The sequence below is a fragment of the Mastacembelus armatus genome, chromosome 24, assembly GCF_900324485.2.
Source record: "Mastacembelus armatus chromosome 24, fMasArm1.2, whole genome shotgun sequence".
NCBI lineage: Eukaryota > Metazoa > Chordata > Actinopteri > Synbranchiformes > Mastacembelidae > Mastacembelus > Mastacembelus armatus.
In genome coordinates, this window is record NC_046656.1 from 7,060,775 (window position 1) to 7,080,126 (window position 19,352).

General features: G+C 42.8%; 1 protein-coding gene across 2 annotated transcripts; it reads right to left on the bottom strand.

The window, feature by feature from the left end:
- Window positions 1-302: 302 nt before the first annotated feature.
- On the bottom strand, window positions 303-18,898 carry fzd3a (frizzled class receptor 3a). Of its 2 annotated transcripts, XM_026318903.1 has the most exons (9): window positions 18,808-18,898; window positions 17,488-18,042; window positions 7,102-7,298; window positions 5,940-6,402; window positions 5,546-5,845; window positions 5,163-5,414; window positions 3,180-3,328; window positions 2,411-2,668; window positions 2,064-2,322 (listed from the first exon to the last, which is right to left on the bottom strand). In XM_026318903.1, the coding sequence occupies exons 2-9, from the start codon at window positions 17,686-17,688 to the stop codon at window positions 2,064-2,066; spliced, it is 2,079 nt and encodes a 692-aa protein (XP_026174688.1). In that variant the 5' UTR covers window positions 17,689-18,042; window positions 18,808-18,898. The 2 variants fall into 2 exon arrangements, with proteins under 2 accessions (XP_026174690.1, XP_026174688.1); XM_026318905.2 differs by lacking the exon at window positions 18,808-18,898 and having other exon boundaries at window positions 303-2,322; window positions 17,488-17,688.
- Window positions 18,899-19,352: the final 454 nt, after the last annotated feature.

Here is a 19,352-nt window from a genome sequence, read left to right on the forward strand (position 1 = left end):
AAACACAAGATTGGAACATGGTATAAAACAGCTGACAGGTGTAATAAAACATGGTAAAAAAAAACAAAACACTAACAACTCTACTCATGTATTTGTCTTATGCTTCTTAAGGGCTGTTTCCATTTGTAGAAAATACTCAGGTTTAGCTCTGATCAGATTTGAGAGTCAAAATACTGATTTCCCATGTTCACAGTTTTGTTGTTCACTGAGGTAATGCAGGTTTGTCCCACCCTTCATTTGACCACAACAACCAGGCACTGCTTACTTAAATAATGAATGGAGAATAGTCAGAAAATGCCTAATGGTTAACAAAATGTTTGGTGGTGACTAAAATATATTGAACAATATTTTATTAATAATCCATTCACCTCATAAATCATAACATATTACTCTCCCTTATATCACATCAGCTGCTTTCAACTATAAAAAGTATCAGTATTGGCTGGGAATTACCTTCTACTGGATCAATATCAAATTTTGTGTTACTGCCCAACCCTGTGATCATTATATTTCAACTGTATTCAGCCAGTCAGTGTTGTGCCAGGACAGACCTAACACTGATCTCAGACCACACAAGGTGAGTTTATCCAGCAAACCGCAGCATTAGATCACATGATCCGATCTGCCTAATAGTGAATTTGGTGCAGTTTTTACCGCAAATGTCATTAACTTTTGCTGAATAGGAAAGTAAAACTTTTCAGATGCAAAGAAGATGAAGTCGCCTCCTGAGATCAGTGTCAGTGTGGTCTGTACTGGCCCATCGGTGACTGGCTGAATTACAGTTTGAATATACTCACCCTTAATTTATGTTGGATTTTTTTTCCCTGCAAAAACAGATAAAAACTCTTTTCTTTCTCGACTCTGTTTCATTCTCTCGTGATACCGAGAAAAACAGCGTATTTTAAAAAAAGCTGCATCCTGATACTTTGTACAGGTTTAGAAGTGGCATTATTTGTCCTTTTTGGCTTGCCATACATCTTTACACTGACTCTAAAGATCACTTTGTGTCCTGTCTGAAGATACAGGCATAAGGCAGGAGTTTGGATTCAGCTGTTTTCCTCTATTTCAGCCCTTGGATTCAAACTGGCCAACCACAGACTCAGATATTTTTCTTCTTATCTGTACATACCCCATTCCACAGCTGTGGTGTTTGAAAGGAGACAAAGCTTTCATAAAGCTCAGGAGACACGGACAGCTTTTCTGAAGAGTGCTTGCCAGGTTTAAGGTAACAAACCACTTGGGTTTATTCTGTAAGTGTTTAGCTCTGTGTTTATGTGGAGTTTCAAATTGGTTTTTAAATAAATGCTTCTATAATAAGGGAATTTTAGCATGTGAAGGGCAAACTCAAACTAGGCACAGCTGACTTAAATTGTGCCAAAGCATGGACCAATCACACAAGTCAAACATGCCTGGTCACAGTACAGGTCACCTAGTGTGAGTGCACCCTAAGTGTCCAGCATTTTGCACATTTGGAACTGGTTAATAATGTGGACGTTAGACCATAGAGAGGCATCCTCTGCATCCACCTTCTCTTCTAGGCCTCATCACGTCTCATATCCTTCAGTCCGAGTCGTTTGTACACGTACTGTACAAAACAAACCAGTCTGTCAGTGCTGCTCACATTGTGTTCCTGACCGGCTCAGTAGTGTATCGTAGGTCCAACAGTGAAGCCTTCATGTCATTTTCCAATAAAGTCTATCCAGACGTCAACATCAGGATCGCTTTTGTAAACGTGACTCAAATCTTGTTGAACTTTAGTTTTTGGAATCAGCTAGTAGCTTCAGTAAAGCTGAGAGGAGATTTTAAGGCAGAAATCCACACTCAGGGCCTTAGTTTGATAGATGTAACCCTCGCCTGGCTAACTGCAACAGTAAACTGGAGCGGACGTTTGTGCTTCAGCTCTGAACTCCTAATTTAAGCTCTGCATTCTGTCAATCTTGCTGTGGATCCTCACATTCTTCAGTTTTCTAGGAAAAGAAAGAAGAGTCATCCTTCCTGCCCCTACACCCCCCCATCCAATCCAATCACACTTTCTGACATATGCAGAAAAGGTACAGTTCAATTTAGGCTGTCCCTCCGTCCTCCTCCAGGACTCTGTGAATCCCGTTTCCACGGATACCGAGAACAGCCTGGGTGGCACTGCTCAGGTCCCGGATGCTGCTGTGTCGCGACTGGCTCTCCAGTCGTTGGGTGGAGCTGTGCCGTGACAGGCTGTCCAGGCGGTTGGTGCTGCAGTGCCTAGACTGTGATTGGTCGTTGAGGCGAGGCATGCTTCCGTAGGGCAGCCGCTCATCTGCAGCCCGGAAACTGGAGGCTGTGTATCTGGGATGGAAGAGAACAGAAATCTGCTTCAGAACTGGGATATTCTGCAGAATTCATTAAAAACTGTGGAGATGTGCTGAGAACCCACCTGCCGTCTCTAGAACGGTGCAGGCTGCCGTGGTAGCTGCTCATCTTAGACCGTGCACTGTGCACTGAGCCAGCTCGGCTGGTGCTGCCACTGGGCGGTTCGTCCAGCATGGCCAAGTGTGTAGAGGAGGCGTGAGTGGAGGTCCCCTGGGTGGACGTGCCCCGTGACTTCCTTACAATGGGAATGTTGGGGTCCCTGAGGAGCAGCTGGGTGAAGTCAGGCTCCTGGAGCACCTGCCTGCTCTCGTTGACCATCCCGCTGCAGCAGGGGAGGGAGGTGGAGGAGGAGAAGGGGAGTGAGAGCAGGGAGAGTTGCAGGAGGGTGGGGAAGGACAGGGGGAAGGTAGTAAATTGGTGGGTGTGGTAGAGAAGGATGGAGGAGTGTGTGGAGCAGGCGGTGGGACAGGGGGTTAATGCTCTGAGTTTGGAGGGGAGGGGAGTGAGCGCAGAGAAGGGCCTGTGTACTTTGGATACCATCACTAAAATCATTGGTATATTATTAGTTGAAGTAGACTGTATGTGCTCAGAGCTGCAGCTCAGATGAAGATTTGACCATACTTTAAGACATTTACACAGAAATGCAGATAATTCCAAAGTCTTCATTTACTTTTTCTTGCTGCTGTAATTTATAAAACTTAAATGCACTTTTTCAGCCTCATTATCATTACACAGAGATGCATTCTGCCTCAACTCCAAACTTTTCTTTTCTACTAAAATATTTAGCATTATATATTTGAGTTGAAGGTTTAGAGTGTGTTTAAAGTACGTACTCTTTGCGTCTCTTGCCGTGGAAGAAGCTGGCCCACTCGAAGCAGGTCTTCTTACTGCCCACCCAGAACACTGAGGGGATTCCTACAATCAGCATCATCAGATACTTGATCAGGAACAAGACCAGGTCAGGACGACTTGTACTCTCCACCTACATGACACGCAAACACACACAATGTGTTAACTGGCTGGATGGTAAAGGTTTGTGTTGATTGTGAGGGCACTGAAATGGGAGAGAAAATACATCAATAACTTTGAGTGTGTGTGGTAGTGGTGGGTGGAAGAGCTGGAGGTAGTGAGAACAGAAAACATACAGGCAATAATAATAATGATAATAATAATAATGATGATAACACCCACAGATGACCAGAAGGGAAGTGTGTGACTGTGGAAGATAGCTCAAACAGAGCATATCTTTGACAAATACAGACAAGTACATAAATACAGAGACTTTTCAGTCACATCACAGATGCTGTGCAGTCACTGCTGTGTTCCACCATAGCAACAGTGCACAGCTGGCATGTAGCAGACCACAGAAATACTATGTCCCACTATGTCTCTCTCACACACATGCACTCATGCAGTCACACACAGATGCAGTCATGATGGCCTCATTATGAGTGGGCCAGACGGAGAGCCCTGAGGCTCAGCGGTCCACAGATAAGCTCATTATAGCAGAGAGATAAGAGAGTGAACTACAGCCAACATCCCCATTACAGAGGATGTCATAAGTTCTGCTGCAGCTGTACGCTGACTGAAAGCTCCAACATCAGCTTTAGTGGACAAAAAGTTGGATGTTGGTTATGTTGGCTCATGAGGTCTAAGCCAATCACAGCAATAGCAACACTGCAACTGTGTATGTGCACGAGCTGTGGGTTCAGCATCATTCAGGAGCTGTAGAGCAGAGTGGGAGTCCAAGCCTCAGGCAAGGATTTTAAGATGACTATAGTCAGGCTGGGTCCAAGCTGACTGTTGATGCTTGTTATGAACTTTGTTATGAATACAGCATGTTATGAATACATGCTGTAAATGTGTGCTTTCATGAGCACTGTGGGGCTGGGAGCAAAATGTAATCTTTGTGTTATGTCCGTGTAAAAAAAACATCACAACAGTATACTGTCCTATAGTGCAATGACAGGTCAGCTGTGCAGCTTGTATTCAGATCTGTTGTTCACTATGAGTGGCTTGACTTTTCCATGTTCTCTCACAGCAGAAACACACACTGGATTACTACACTGCTCTCTTACAGCAGATTAAGAGCAGAACTCTGCAGCACAGTGCATCTGATCTCAATGCTCCTGCATTCCTTCCTCAGCAATACTGGCATTTCATTCCTTTCTGCAAATATTCAGGTCATGTTTACAGCTAAAATTAGTTCAGCTGGGGCTACAGCTGCAAAGAAATGACACCAAGTGTCAGTGAGTCACCCATTTTACATTTAATGTAAACAGTACAGTTAAGCGCCAGTGCTGAGATCCAGATTAAGTGATGATTATATGCAGTCACAGAATCAAACACGAGTGGCTACTGCTGAGACTGGTGAACCAAAGCAGATGCAAAGCCAGCTACTCACATGGGAGGTGATAGCTGGCTGAAAGGAAGAGAATGAATTATTAACAGCTGTGTAAAGTGTGTGCTGCTGCTGGAGGCGACTGTGGGTCTGTGAAGCATCGCAGCATCTCTTGAAAACAAGCAGCCTGGGAAAACAACGGGATCGTCTCATTTATGACTGTGTGCACCTCTATGTTGGACAGTGATTGTGTTTACAAACACCGAGTTGTCAGGACACACAATCTCACTGAGTATCTGCTCTCTAATGTCCCTGTACACAAACACACCTGGCACTTCTGGCTTTTTCCCCAGATGTTAAGGTCCTTCCTCACAGTGGTAAATTTCAAGTTAACTGTGAATGTGTCTATTATCAGTACCATCCCATTATCCTTATTTGGGTTTCTAAAACCGCAGTACGAGAGTCAGTAGATTACCTGGTAGGGACAGGGGATGTGGTAGTCTCTGCACTTCTCCTGTACCCAGGTCGTCTCCCAGATCGCTCTGTAGCTGTTTTCATAAAGGTAGCAGCCCAGAACAGTCAGCAGAGGGACTAGGTAGAGCACGGAGAACACGCCGATGCGAATCATGAACTTCACCAGTTTCTCCTGGTTCTCCTTCTCCAATGGGATCTCAATGCGGACACGGTTTAGTGCTGCAATACCTGCCAGCAGCAGTGCCACACCCACCTGGGATGATATGAGAGACGGAGTGGGTTAAATGTTAGCACTGGCAGTTCGTATCTGTTTGCAAACAAGTTTTATATGTTGTTAAAGTTGTAACATTGTGAGGCAAAAAATGTTCTAATAGCCTTCCTCACCACCACATCCAGTCCTAGTGGGACCAGTAGGAACCACCGCAGTGCCATCAGGTTGTAGAGCCCCACAAAGCAAACACCACTGACACTATCTCCCTCGATTTTGTTCATGGCAAGCAAGGTGACGGTGAGGACCCCAGGGATACCCCAGGCACAGGCGTGGAACAGGAGGGCCTTCTTCTCTATAGCCTCACTGCCCCACTTGGGAACAGCAGCCAGAAACCAGGTGATGGTTAGAATGACCCACCAGACACTACCGGCCATGGTGAAGAAATACAGCACCATGAAGAGAAGAGTGCAAGCCTGTGATGGACAATAACAAAACACAAGCTTATTTTCAATGTGTCGGGAGCAGAAAACCAGAAAAGAATACAAAGTTGAGGATATGGTTTCTGACCTTGTTATGGGAGCCCTGAGTCACTGTTGAAGCCCTGAACCTCCCTGGACTGGCTGCGTTACAGGAAACTTTGTCCTCCAGCAGGAACCCCAGGAAAAACACCAGGGACACCATCATGTAGCACACAGCATAAAATATTATAGGGCGCTCTGGGTAGCGGAAGCGTGACACATCGATGAGGAAGGTCAGGAAGGTGAAGAGCGTGGCGGACAGGCATACGATTGACACCACCCCAATGAAATAGCGAGCAAACATCAGCTCCTCACGTGTAAAGTACATGTTGGGACAGGGGGGCGAGCAGTCCCGAACACCCATGAAGGAGTAGCCAAGCTCAGGGTCGATTTTCAGTTCTCTTGGACACCAGAAACCATAGTCTCTCTGGACGGAGATAGGGGATTCAGTTGTGTCTGAGCTGGACAAGAGATCTACAGGGCGGGGGTAGGACTCGTCACAATCTGGGAATCTGGGAGGAGATGGAGACACAATGAACTCTGGGAAATTTCAGCTGACAACAGGTCCCACACACACACTGCCAACAATAAATCACTGCATATCAGTTTCACAAGTACTTTATAGCTTTTTCAGATTGACGACTGCATTTTTCTACCCAGTAGTCAACTAGTGATTACAGGTCATCAGCTCGAGCCTGATACCTGCCTGATCAAGTGTTTTGCTGTCCCTGCTTTCTGACAAAGTTACATGATCTCATTGCACAACTAGTGTGTGTTTTGGTAGAGTGACAGGAAAAATATTTCAGCAACCAATTCTCAAAAATCAGACAACAGAGCTTCACAGTAGGACTCAACACAGAACACTTTTCAACTCCATTCCTACGTATCGCTGCAGTTAGATGTTCACTTTGATGGACTACCTGGTGCATGGAGGTTTTACATCAACAGGTTTTTATTTAGAGGCACAAAAGTAGGTTTTTGGCACAGATAATCAAAGAGTTAACCAACAGAACAATCTCTCAAAATATGCTACTGTTCTAAGCCTATATTTCTGTGGTAGTCAAAGTAAAGGATTTTTTTTAGATGCTTGTGTGACTTCTGCTCCACAATTACTCCATCCACCAAATGAAAATCTGCTTAAATGACTAATGCACCACGGTTGTTAGCACTGAAATAAATCCAGGGGGAAAGGACATGGCTCTTGTACCAACCTGTTGCAGTCCATCTCCTCTGGCCAGCTGACACCAAACATGTCCATTAGTTTGTAGCAGTCGCTCTTGGCCTGCAGACAGAGACGCCGACAGGGCAGAGTCATCCGCCCGTACTCGGTACACACTGGGGCATAGAGGGCACACAGGAATATCCTGAGCTCTGCAGAGCACTGTAGGTTCACCATGGGATGGAATGGCTGCAAGTGGATACACAGCAACAAACAGAGACTGAGTTTTAGTATAGGGGTACATCAAACGCCAGCACAAAATAATGGATCTTTTTATTTAAAAGAGTTTACAAAATGAGAGTAGGGTCACAGGCCAGTGTTACTTCAGCCTTACAGTGTGCGCCAAAGACAGGCACAAAGAGATCAGTGAAGCATGTTGTCTGACAGTTTCTAGAGATCTGTCCATAAAAACAACTCTGCTCCCCTTCCTATTAATCCACCCCCACCCCAATAACTTCAGCTCCCCCCCTGTCTTCTCTCTCTTCCTCCCCCTACTTCCAGATAGGAGTAGCCCTTCAAACTGGGCAACCCCCACCACACACACACACACACAAACACACAAACACACAGGGGCTGCTTCTGCTGCTGACAGGGCCTTTGTGTTACAGGGAGGACCATGCTGTGACTGACTGACACACTGCAGTAACATGTGTACACTCACTCACACACACAGGGCAGTACCATCGAAAGTATATTATTCACTTATTCACATACTAACACACCCATGTACCTGCATAATGACAGTCTCACACACCTGAACTGAGCCAGGAAGCTGCATTAGTGAAAAGGATAATGTTAATATGCAAAGAGCTCGGGAATGTGTGTGTGTGTGTGTGTGTGAGTACGTGCATGAATGAGTGAGTGGGAAAGCATATTCCATGTATCCAAGAGTGCATACATTTGCATGTACCCCTATTTGGTGTGTGTGTGTGTGTGTGTGTGTGTGTGTTTTTCCAGCCACACCCAAGTCAGTCAGACACACACTACCCGCCCTCCCCTGAATTTAAAGCCAGAGGCTTGTACAATAGACAGGGGCATGGAGGGGGAGGGAGGTGAGGACTGGCTGGGGGTGATTTGCCTCTGTTTGTTGGAGGGATGGATATTAACTGTCGCTGTGGTTTAAACAGGTTCAACATTAGTTCTGTTTCTTCTAAACCCAGGACATGAAGCTGTCCACTGTTAACTAATGTTCACTGAACAAAATATCCAAAGGCTGGCTACAGAGGACAAAATGTTGCTCCGTACATGTTTTTCACCACACTTTCAGACTGGTATTGTTGACCGAGTAATGCTATTCTGCCACATCCAAAGCTGCTACACTGACACAGTCAAAGGAGAAGTTGAACTACACACTGTGGTTTATACAGAAACATATAAGGCTCAGTTTAGCTTACACAGACACAGTTTTTTTGTTATTTTGTGACCTAGATTTAAGCATAAAAAAATACAATGGATAAATGACATACTAGGAAATGTGAAAATTTGATTTTTAAAAAAACATGAAAAGAAAATTAAAGGCTGCATTTATGTACCATAACAGGTCATTCAGGCTGAACCTTGGCTAAAATCTGTTCTATCAGTTCATTTCCCTTAATCCTATATTACTACATGGCCTTAGAAATGAAAAATGTCTGCAGCACATGATAAGAATATTTTCTAGCTCAGAATGCAGCTAGGAAAACCATTTGATAAAGTACAATTTTGTTCTCATCTTCTCAGTTGCTTGCTTCCTTAACCACAATCAGATTCAAACAGACGACTGCGTGTGTTCCCACCATATGGGTACGACATCAGGACACATCCTTCAGACAGTGTGTTCGTCTGCCACCCACATGTGATGTCTTCATGTAAAAAGGATTATAATGGGTGTTAAGCTTGGCCCTTGAAGCACAAAGCACCCACATCCATGCAGCTTTTGTCATCGCATTGTTCATATCACTTTTCTGCTAAGAATTCATTCAGCTGCTGAGGAGACACCATGAGACAGGTTTTGAGACATGAAGGTGTTCAGAGTGGTTAGTCACTTCCACTGTGAGGGATCAGGGATGAACGCTTGATGACAAGGATTTATGATCACAAGTAGAATCCAAAATGCTAGTCTTCACTCAGCAGAGTACTCACGCTCTGTAAAATGCAGAGGATCTATTTAGGTGACATACACGCCTGTCATAACTGCGATCAATTCACCAGCGGATCATGTCATTTCTGCATAAATGGATTTATCATGTGTCACTGGGCACCACTGTACAATGACACAGTGCTTTGAGTGTGAATCGTCTATGAACCATAAATACAACAGCTGTGTAAGTGAACTACCATGGGTCTATTAGTGCAGATGGGAATCATTAATCACACTGCACCGTATAAGATGTTTCAAAAAAAAAAAAAAGTATGAAACCTGAATCTTCCACTGAAGATTTTTATATTACTGGCTGCCAAAAATCATATCTTGAAAGGGGAAAAAATAAACTTTTTTCTAATTAACACCAACAATGTTTCTAGATATTTATAGACGGTACATCAGTGTCTGGCAAATATTAAAAACAATTTGTGTCTTGATTTTTCTTAATTCATAATTTAATCATGTTCACCATGATTGAACTAAACTTAAATTTAAACTACATTTTTTAATTGTTTAAAACAAAAGCCTTAACTGTATATTTCCTGTCACCTGTTTGTATATTTTGAAACCAGACAAATAAATAAAATGAAAGATGTACAGTGACATATTGTAAAACATCCTAGTAGTTGGAGCAGAGAGAGGTACCATCCCTGCGACAGGAAAGCACAACACAAAGAAAACTGGAGTACACTGACTGTCTCTAGAGAAATAACCCTGTCTCCTGTTGCAAAAGCAGAATCCCCACCCTGCCAGTATTATAAAATAGGTGCTGCTGTACTGATTATGCTCCATATGTTCCTCTGTGTTTTGTTGTCACTGTGGGGTCCCTGTGACATCTTTGACTTCATCTGTGGCGTCTTCCGAGTGTGGGTTAACCACTCAAACATGATTTAATGCAACCAAAGTGAGTTTGCATCTCTGCTCTTCTGCTCTGTATTGATTCCTGCAGGCTACTGACATGCTTCAGAGAACACAACATATTACGCTCTTCTACAAACCATGGGTGATGGTTGAATAAATATAAAGGCTACAAGGAGAGATGATTTACCAGGGGGAAAAAAAAAACTCAGCTTCTCTTCATATTCATCCTTCTTCCTATTTATCATGCTTCCATTTTTCTATTTTTATACTCCTCCATCATACATATCTCTCCTACCCCTCCTCCACCTCTTCAGTCATTCAGCCATTTTATGACACACAACCGTCATGTGAGCCAGAGTGGGCAGGCCTAAACTAAGGGTGGATGGAACATGCAGCTGGTCGCTCTTTTACCCACACAGTCAGTGGCCTGAACAAATCCAAACACCAACATCTTGCACCACATCTTGGAGCATCTACAATCTCTATATGGATTTAATGGTCTCACTCGAAACAGCTGGTGAACCACTGGTCTGATAAATGGCTCTAGGGGTTTGTCATGACGTTTTCCACCCCAGAGTCGTTCATGTAGGGAGACTCAAGCGTGTAATACACAAATCTGTTGAATGGTACAGCCAGGGAGCCGGTATGCTAATGTAATTTCAGCTTCAATCCCACTGCTACAGTCATTATGTATCCATGGGAGCTAGGGGAATTTTGATCTTTGTAAATGTGAAATAATGTAGTAGCTCACACACAGATACAGGAGTCTGCAACAGAAGGCCAACAACCCATCCACAGAGCGGGATAGATGTAGTTAACTGCTGTTTAGTTTTGCACAGCACTGAATCTATCTGTACTATACACAAAATGTGTTCCTAAAGATTTTTCTATTCTAAATTTCAATTTCCAAAATAAAAATAAAATGGCTGAGCGATGGGATCTAAAATCTATACACTGTCACAAAGAATTGTCAGGACAAACCACTTGGGATTTGCAGGAGATAGTGCCTCTCTATAGCTTAAAACGTTTACATAAGATTAATTAAGAACACATTTTTAACTAAGTGATTCAGTACAGAAAAACATTTATCAAAATAAAAAGTTGTCAAATTTACTACAATAAGTATGGATTCCATCAATTTAAGAAAGGTCATTTTAAATTTTGTATCTTTCCACCCATAAAATATTTTTTCTAATACTAAAATTCAAATTTTTCAGAGCAGACTTTTTGCATGGTCATTGCAGACAAAGCACTGGTGTTCTTAAAAACATACGCATGGGTTCTTTTCTATTGAAATGTCTCATGACATGACAGTGTACAATATCTGTATTGTGAGACTATACAGCTAAATGGAATCCAGCCATTGTTAATAATAATAATAATAATATAGATTTTCCTATATCAAAATGTCCTTTGTGATCTGATGATCTGATGTGCACAGCACTGTACAGCACTGGGACGCTATTCTTCAGCTCGTTAACTGGAGTTAATTGCATATATTCAGTTGCATTCTCACATGTGTAAATCATTTGATTAAATGGCAAATGCTCTGAGATAAATAATAAAAAAAAAAACTAAACTAAATACTAAAATAAATACTGGCGATATTATTTGAAATTGTGCATTTTAATGTGGGGAACATTAAAGAGAGTATATTCATGCATGTTTTATGTGAGGCCTTAGACCCCAAAACAAAGGTCTTTGAAGAATAAAGAAAAAGAGCCCTGACCTTAGTTTCACCTCTGTTCATTTTTAGTCTACCCAGCGTGTTTTGATTCAGAACAAGACTGTTGTGACATTAATTATTAATACAGCATAGTCCAATGATGCACATCCAAATGTGGCTATATGTACCTTCTTAATGCTGAAGTAATTAGTTTTTAATAAGTGCACTGAGTCAGCTGCTAAGATGCAATGACTGATGAATTGCTGACAAAGAAGCCCACCGTGGCCAACTGGTTGATCTGTTCTTTTATAAATACCTCCCAGTCACCTCTCTTCCCATCATCCCCCTCCCTTCTTCAGCCCCTTTCCCTGAACATTTTCTCTCCCTCTCTCTCTCCCCTTTTATCCTCTGCTGCCATTCCAATTCTCCAAATTTCCAAGCTCAGCGCCATGGCGACGAGTGGTGCATCACCAGGGACGAGGAGGAGGAAGAGGGAGGAGAGCTGGGTTCGAGGGGGTCAGGGTGCGGGGCGGAGGGGACCACCTCCTGGGAGGCAAGAAAGCCTCTGCAGCCTTTGTTAACAGCACAATTGGGACCGTTTCCCGGGCAACGGGTTAGCCCTTTGTGGGGGGAGGGGGGACAAAAGACACTGGGGGTGGGGGGTGGTAAGGATGGGTCAACCGAGTCAGCCATGTCATTCATCGCCAAGAAAGTATTTGAAAACCTTGTGCTCTGCCAGGGTGTAATGTCCATGTACGTACACACACACACACACACACACACACACACGGAAAGGTTGCTGTGGACCAGTGGCTTGTTCTCTGGATGTGCTTCTTATTCACCCCACAACCAATAAACACGGGGTTGGACATTAAATAAAACAAGAGGCTCTTTTATAGTCTGGGTCACGCTAGGTAGGATTTACCAGACCATGTTGTGTCTGTGTGTGCTTAGCTGGATACATCTTTACTAGCTAACACAATAAGCATGCTAAATGGTGCACCTCTGTAGCATGTTTTCACAGACCTGGAGCCATCAGAGAACTTTATCAGCACTTTACAGAAACTCTCACACACCTCACCTCTCCTTTACAAACCCATTCTCACACGATGGGTGGAGTATCTAGGTTATTCTACACAGCAGCTGTAACATGACACAGTTTATCTGGATGCGTTGTAAACCTGAGACAAGAGGCTGATTTAATGACCTGAAAGGAGGACAGAATGAATGCAAGTGGGAGTGAGCAGATTAAAAACAGGCTGTCGATTAGTCTTTGTGTCACTGCACACCCTTCACACAGCATCCAATACAAAACAAAATGCCACAAATACCATATGACCAAATGAAGGGGTACAAGAAAAGAGCTGAACAACTTGGTCGCTTTTTTTTTTTTTTTTAAATGAAAGCAAAAAACATGACATCTCTTATTTTCTTATTTACTATTGTCACCAAATTTCACACATGATCTCACTTTTTTTATCTTCAAGCTATTAAATAGAGTTGTGGGCTTGGCGTTGCCTTCGAGGAAACAAACCCACTTATCAGTCTAATACAATTAAAATCTTCAGCTGGCCATGACCCACACTTGTCCCATCTGGCCTGAAAGAAACATTCAAACAATCACTGCTCCCATTACTTTTTACCAGGACAGTCACATGACTCCAACAATTCTGAAGACCACCTCCATCACCCAGTGTTTGCTCCTAAGGGGCCAAACAAAGGAGAAAAATAGCCAGTTCAACCTAGGCAATTTCTTGTCTGGCGCAAGTACTTTCCATAGTATGTTTTGGTCCCAGGCTGGAGAAACATTTTCTACACTTTACAATAAAGCACAGGGCTGCCATACATATTTTTCACACTAAAGTAATACTTATCTTTTACAGTAACAACGACTCATTTGAAGATTTAACATATAATTTAGTTCTTTGTGGAACAATACACAGTATAAAATATTAGTAAATCTGTACTGATAATGTTGTTGTTAGCACAGTTATCATGTACTAAAAGAGATCTGTTAAATGAAGAACCAACCTTAGATGAAAAATGTTAACGTCAACATCCCTAAACAGCAGTTTTAGAAAAAACAAAGCAAATTTTTAGCTCATGGCAAATTGCCTCAAAACAATAATATTGAGGAATAAAATATAACAGTGGAGGTGTTATTGACTAACCCCAGTAAAGAAAGAGAAGTATCATACTATATATTGTTGCCGAGATGTGATCTTAATGCCGTCCGATATGGATGACAGTTCATACCAGCTTCATTAATGTACTCTGCTGAACCCATGCTGCTTTGCATTCATCCAGTAGCTACAGTGTGCATCTATCTCCAAAGAAGGGGATTTTAGCGCATTTTGTCTTTTCTTTTTATAATGCCACTCAAATCCGCCACGCTCCCACTTATCTTATGAGTGTGGCACAATATCATTGTGGCACAGAAATTCCCAGCCCTGAGGCCGCCATCCCACTTGAGCTGTGAGGTCATTGGGCGGTCAACGATGACTGACTGAGTGGGGATGAACACCGAAAAATAAAATCCTGTTTTGAGAAATTACCTTGTTCGTGGTGTTTCCTGTTCTGACTGCCATAAACACATTGGAGATGGCAGTTTTATAAATTCTTATCTCAAAGGGCAAAAAAAGTGGAAAGTTTATAAACCTGCTCCACCTTCTGCCAAAAACAAAAACCTTGGAAAGACCTTGAAAAGTAAGACATGATTAAGAAATTCAAAGACACTGCTTCAGGGGGTTTAGAAAAAAGCTGCAAGAGCGGCAGACGCTGGTTCTAGTCCAACTCCCAGTCTCTCCACAGTGCGAGGCATTCATCATCATTACCATGGCTATTCAGCGGACCTAATTCCCTTTAAAAATCAACTGTCAATTCTCATTTGGCTGCCCTAAACATCTTATAGGATTTAAATTCTCCCATGAACTGGATGTAGACTGAGTTATCTGGAAAACAAGAGCCAAACAGAAATGGTCTCCATTATTTGGAACCTACTGTGTTTCTATGTGTTTTCCAATCCCAACAAGCACTAAAAGAGACTTAATTGTGGATCCATGACCAATCAAAGTGAACACCATCTAAACCAGGATTGTCTCTCTGTTCAAGGCAACCCACACATTGATTGGCTGCAAAACGTGTTGGAAAAAAAGAGAAACTGATTTTACAGAACCCGCACATACACCTAACTGATCTACACAATTAAATTTAGCCTGTGTTTTCCTGAAAGCCCCAGTTAAAACTACGACACTATGCCAGAGAGTAAGAGAAGGCAGTCAACACAAGCATTTGCATCTTATCCAAACATGAGTGCAGCGGTGATGTGAAGGGATGCTGCGCTCTCTTGCAGCCGGGCAGGGCACATTTAGAGGTTACATAACCCTGGATTTTTGTGGCACACAGCTCCTCCCACCTTCCATCTTTCTCTCGGTGTGCCTATGCCGAGTACGGTGAGGTGGCACATCATTGCTATACTAGGCAGGGTGAGCCCAGGTCAAAGGGTAAAATGAATAAGTGGGTGCCAGTGGGAGCATGACGCAATGCTTAAAATGGATAATTTGAGATGAATATAAACACACACAGGTCAGCAGAAAGACCATCCAACAGTCAGCCTAATGTTATGGTGCAGTTTGGCCAGTAATTGCCCAATAGATTGAGCTTCCAGAGGGATCAGCCTTACAAAGCATGGGATTAAGTTAACAAGATAATGCATCTGCTTCATGATTAGGTTTCAGTGTCTTAACTTGACATTTCAAAGAGGATAACAAAGCCATGAGAGCCAGACGGTGTGTCCAGTAAATCTATAGATTATCTAAGCACTAAAGTGGTAGTAACAAAAAAGCATGGACTAAACATTAAAATCTGAGCTCTAATCCTTCAGCTGGACTAAACTGAAGCAAAGAACAGTTTGGTATCTTTATTCCCAGACTAAGTTGACTAACTGCTCAAAAGCCTGTTATGTAAAACAGCTTTGTGAAGCGTCTCTACATGTTGTGGCAAATCACTTGGTCTGTCAACATGCCAGATGTGCAGCCACAAATCATTTTAGGACAACATGCCCTGTTAAATCAGTGGCATTTAATAATGCACTATTCCCACAGCCCCAGAGACGAATATTAAAAATTAATTTTCTGCTTAATGTTTTGGTAATACACTCCCAGTCCCTGGAGCTAGAGGAGCCAAATTAAAGTAGGCTAGCACTTTGATATTACTAACTCTCAGCACATTCCCAGTTAGCCACAGTATAGCTACAGTATGTAGGCTGCGGGCATCCATGGAGTCTTCAGTGTAGCAGACACAATGAATCACCTATTCAACGTGTGAGCAAGACTAGTTTTTTTTCACAAATCCCGGTCCTGAGCTGTGTAATACAGAAGGTATATGTACATTAAATTGCTGTCTGTGTGTTTGTATATGTGTTGGTTTTATTTCCTTACAGCCACAACTTGTGTCAGAACAGAGGAAAGGAGGGCCCAGGGAGAAAGCCCAGTAAAGGTCAAATGCAGGTAGAAAACACAGAGAAGACAGAGAATTACCGTACAGGACAAAACAAGAGAAAAGGTCACACTGTTCACATTGTCGTAATTTAGCACTCGCCACTCCTGTTGTAGAGACTCAGGGAAACAAGGACTCATGCAAAACAGCATACATGGGGGTGAGCTGCCTGATTTTCAAATAAGTATGTTTTTTACACAAATTATTTAACTTGCCTCTATCTGACTGTGAATACAGAATGTGACTGCCTGCAGCAGCTTTTAAAGCTCAAAGCACAGGGATCTACACCTGTAAACTTTTCAATAAAAACTCAGTAGGTTGTGAGCCACTCTATAAGACAACGGTGATATGAAAATTTCCTGGAAAGGACCGTCTCGAAATGTCTCTCAAAATATGATTAACTGTAGTTAAAATAATACTATATTTACTGTAGGTGCAAGCACAGTTGATTTCATTTCCTATTTGTTCACCAGTTTAGGTCACAGCAGTTTCAATTCAAATCACTATACAGCAAATAGTGTGTGGAAAAAAACGTTTAAATCCATCTATCAAAGTAGCTGCCAATAATTTTTTGCTTATCAACAAATTGACTGATAAACTAATTGGTTCAGCTTCAGAAAAGACCAGGAACAAATAGTGTTAATAAAACAGAGGAAAGGCTGCTGTGGGAAAAGTGGGATATCCTTCTCTTTATCATTAACAACACTGAGTCTCTTTGGACTGTGGCCCGCCAGTCAGACAATTTTCTAGCATTTTATAGAAAGTGGTTATTACTTTGGTCACACCAAAGCCCATTTCATACAGTTCAGCACTCTTTTATGGCCCCAGTCGCAGATTTTCAGAAAAAAAAAGAACAATAAGATAAAAAAATCCTTTTTTTTTTTTTTTTAAATAAAAGGTTTATATATGTCCAGGAATAGGTCAGAGCAACTGCAGTGATATTTTTTATTTCCTGGAAATTTTAGGAATTTTAAATTCAACTGTTCTTGATGTTCATCTAATGTAAGCTGCTCAACTAACGTGGTGAATTACAAAGCTCCTAATACATCTGAAATAATTTCACATCTCTACGTTTTAGTGAGTTCTACTGTGGTCAAATGTGTTTCAACCCATCTTCCCCTACATGACACTGTGGCATCCTTTAATTTTCAGCAGCAGATATTAGCATACATTTGTACCAACCTTCACAATAAAACAAAATAAACATCTTTCACAGCTCTAATGTACTATACCTCCATGGCGAGGGCTGCGGTCTGCTGGTCGTAATGGTTCAGTATATTGGGCATGAAGGTGGAGTTGTACGGCAGCCCCTGACACATGCGCAGGGTGATGGGCTCACAGGTGAAGAGGCTGTGGCTCCCGGCTGCCGCATCCATGGGGATGGCAACACACGCTGTTAGCATGGACACTGACAGCACCCACAGGAAATCCATGACTGGTTCGTACCGGCAGACAGATGAAACGACCTGAGGACAGCTGGTTAGAAGCTCATTCGCCAAGAAGAGGAGATGGTAGGACTTATGGACGGTCTGATAGTCTGTTCCTCCTCAGATCACAGAGAAAAAGTCTGGGCTGGGCAGCACAATCCAACACAGCCATGACTGAAGCTGGCTGCATCCATCACTGTGGTGATTCACTGGACCTCCATCACCTGAGAGATGCTGTGCTCCTTTAAGATGCTGCGCTGTGACCAAATGGCTCTCACTGCTGCCTATCCGGCCTCGACACGCTGTAATGATGTTTCCAAGAATTATCCACGACATCCACAGATGATGTGCGTCTGCTGCCTAGAAAATAAAACCAGACAATTCAAAGATACAGATTTGTTTAAATACTTTAAGCTCAACATTAGCCTGTTACTACACATCTATAGTAGATATATATATATTTTTAAAAAGCAAATTAGAAATGACCTTTTGAGGGAAATGACAGAAAACTACAGACTTCAATAGAGAAACATACAAGGCTGTTGTTTGAGGGTTTGCATTTGCTTTTCAGGTAACTAACTGTGGTAGGTAAAAAAAAATAATTTATAGCAGCAAAAACAAATATCCACATCATGTCAACACTCAGAGACGTTTTTGAGAAGATAATAATTTTGTAATATCCGTAGATTCACCACAGTTCAGAACCAACCAGTTCCTTTCCCGGTAAATAAACTTGTAGATCCGTGTCTGCTCCCAGTTCAGCTGCTTTGAGCCCTGCACGGATGAAGCGCCGTCACCTGTGCCGCTGGTACCGGCTCCTCCTACGTTAGCTCACGCACCAACTGCTCCATGTACCGTTACCGGGAGCCTCGTCACGGGGGTTGGTTTGTGTCTGCAGTCGTAAGGGGCTCACTGCCCGGGGAACCGAACAGACAGACACGTTTAGCGACGCAGCGAGACAAAGAAGACGGTGGGTCCGTCCTGACTGATGGTAACCGCTGAGAAATGTCGCCTGCTCGGTACCGCTGCAATGAACCAGTCGGGCGCCAACGGAGGCGGTTCCCCACGGGAAACAGTCCGGGTGTAAACGTGAGCCCCGCATTTAGAAATGAAAGACAACTTTACCTTAATGCTGCGCCCGAAATTCACGTGTAGCGATGAGCTCTGCGCCGCTCCTCGACTTAGTAACAATGAGCTCAGGTCCCTCTTCCAGCACCTCCTCCTCCTCCTCCTCCTCCTCCTCCCTGCACTAGGATGTCCTGTCAAAACTGCCAAAATAAAAGCCGTGTAAAGTAACGCGCTGTGACTCCGCGGGTAAAATAGGTGAGCAGAAACACATAAACACTGGCTACTGTCCACACAAGCTACAAAGATCCAGCACAAAAAGACTAAACTGGGCCAATAAATGAATCATGTACTGAGGTGCACTTTATTTTTACTTTATTGACCCTCACTGAGTTTCAGTACAATAAACTCTATGCAAACGGCAATTTTTAAGGAATGAAAAGTGAAAAACGAGCAGAAGTCCAGATGACTAGATTTAGTACTATAGTTTAGTACACTCTTTGAGGTAGTCTTACTACCTTTTAATGTTTGCTACTTTATACTGGGACCTTTTTTGCAGAACGAGTACTTTCACTGTGATAGGTGACGCATATTTTGCTAATAAT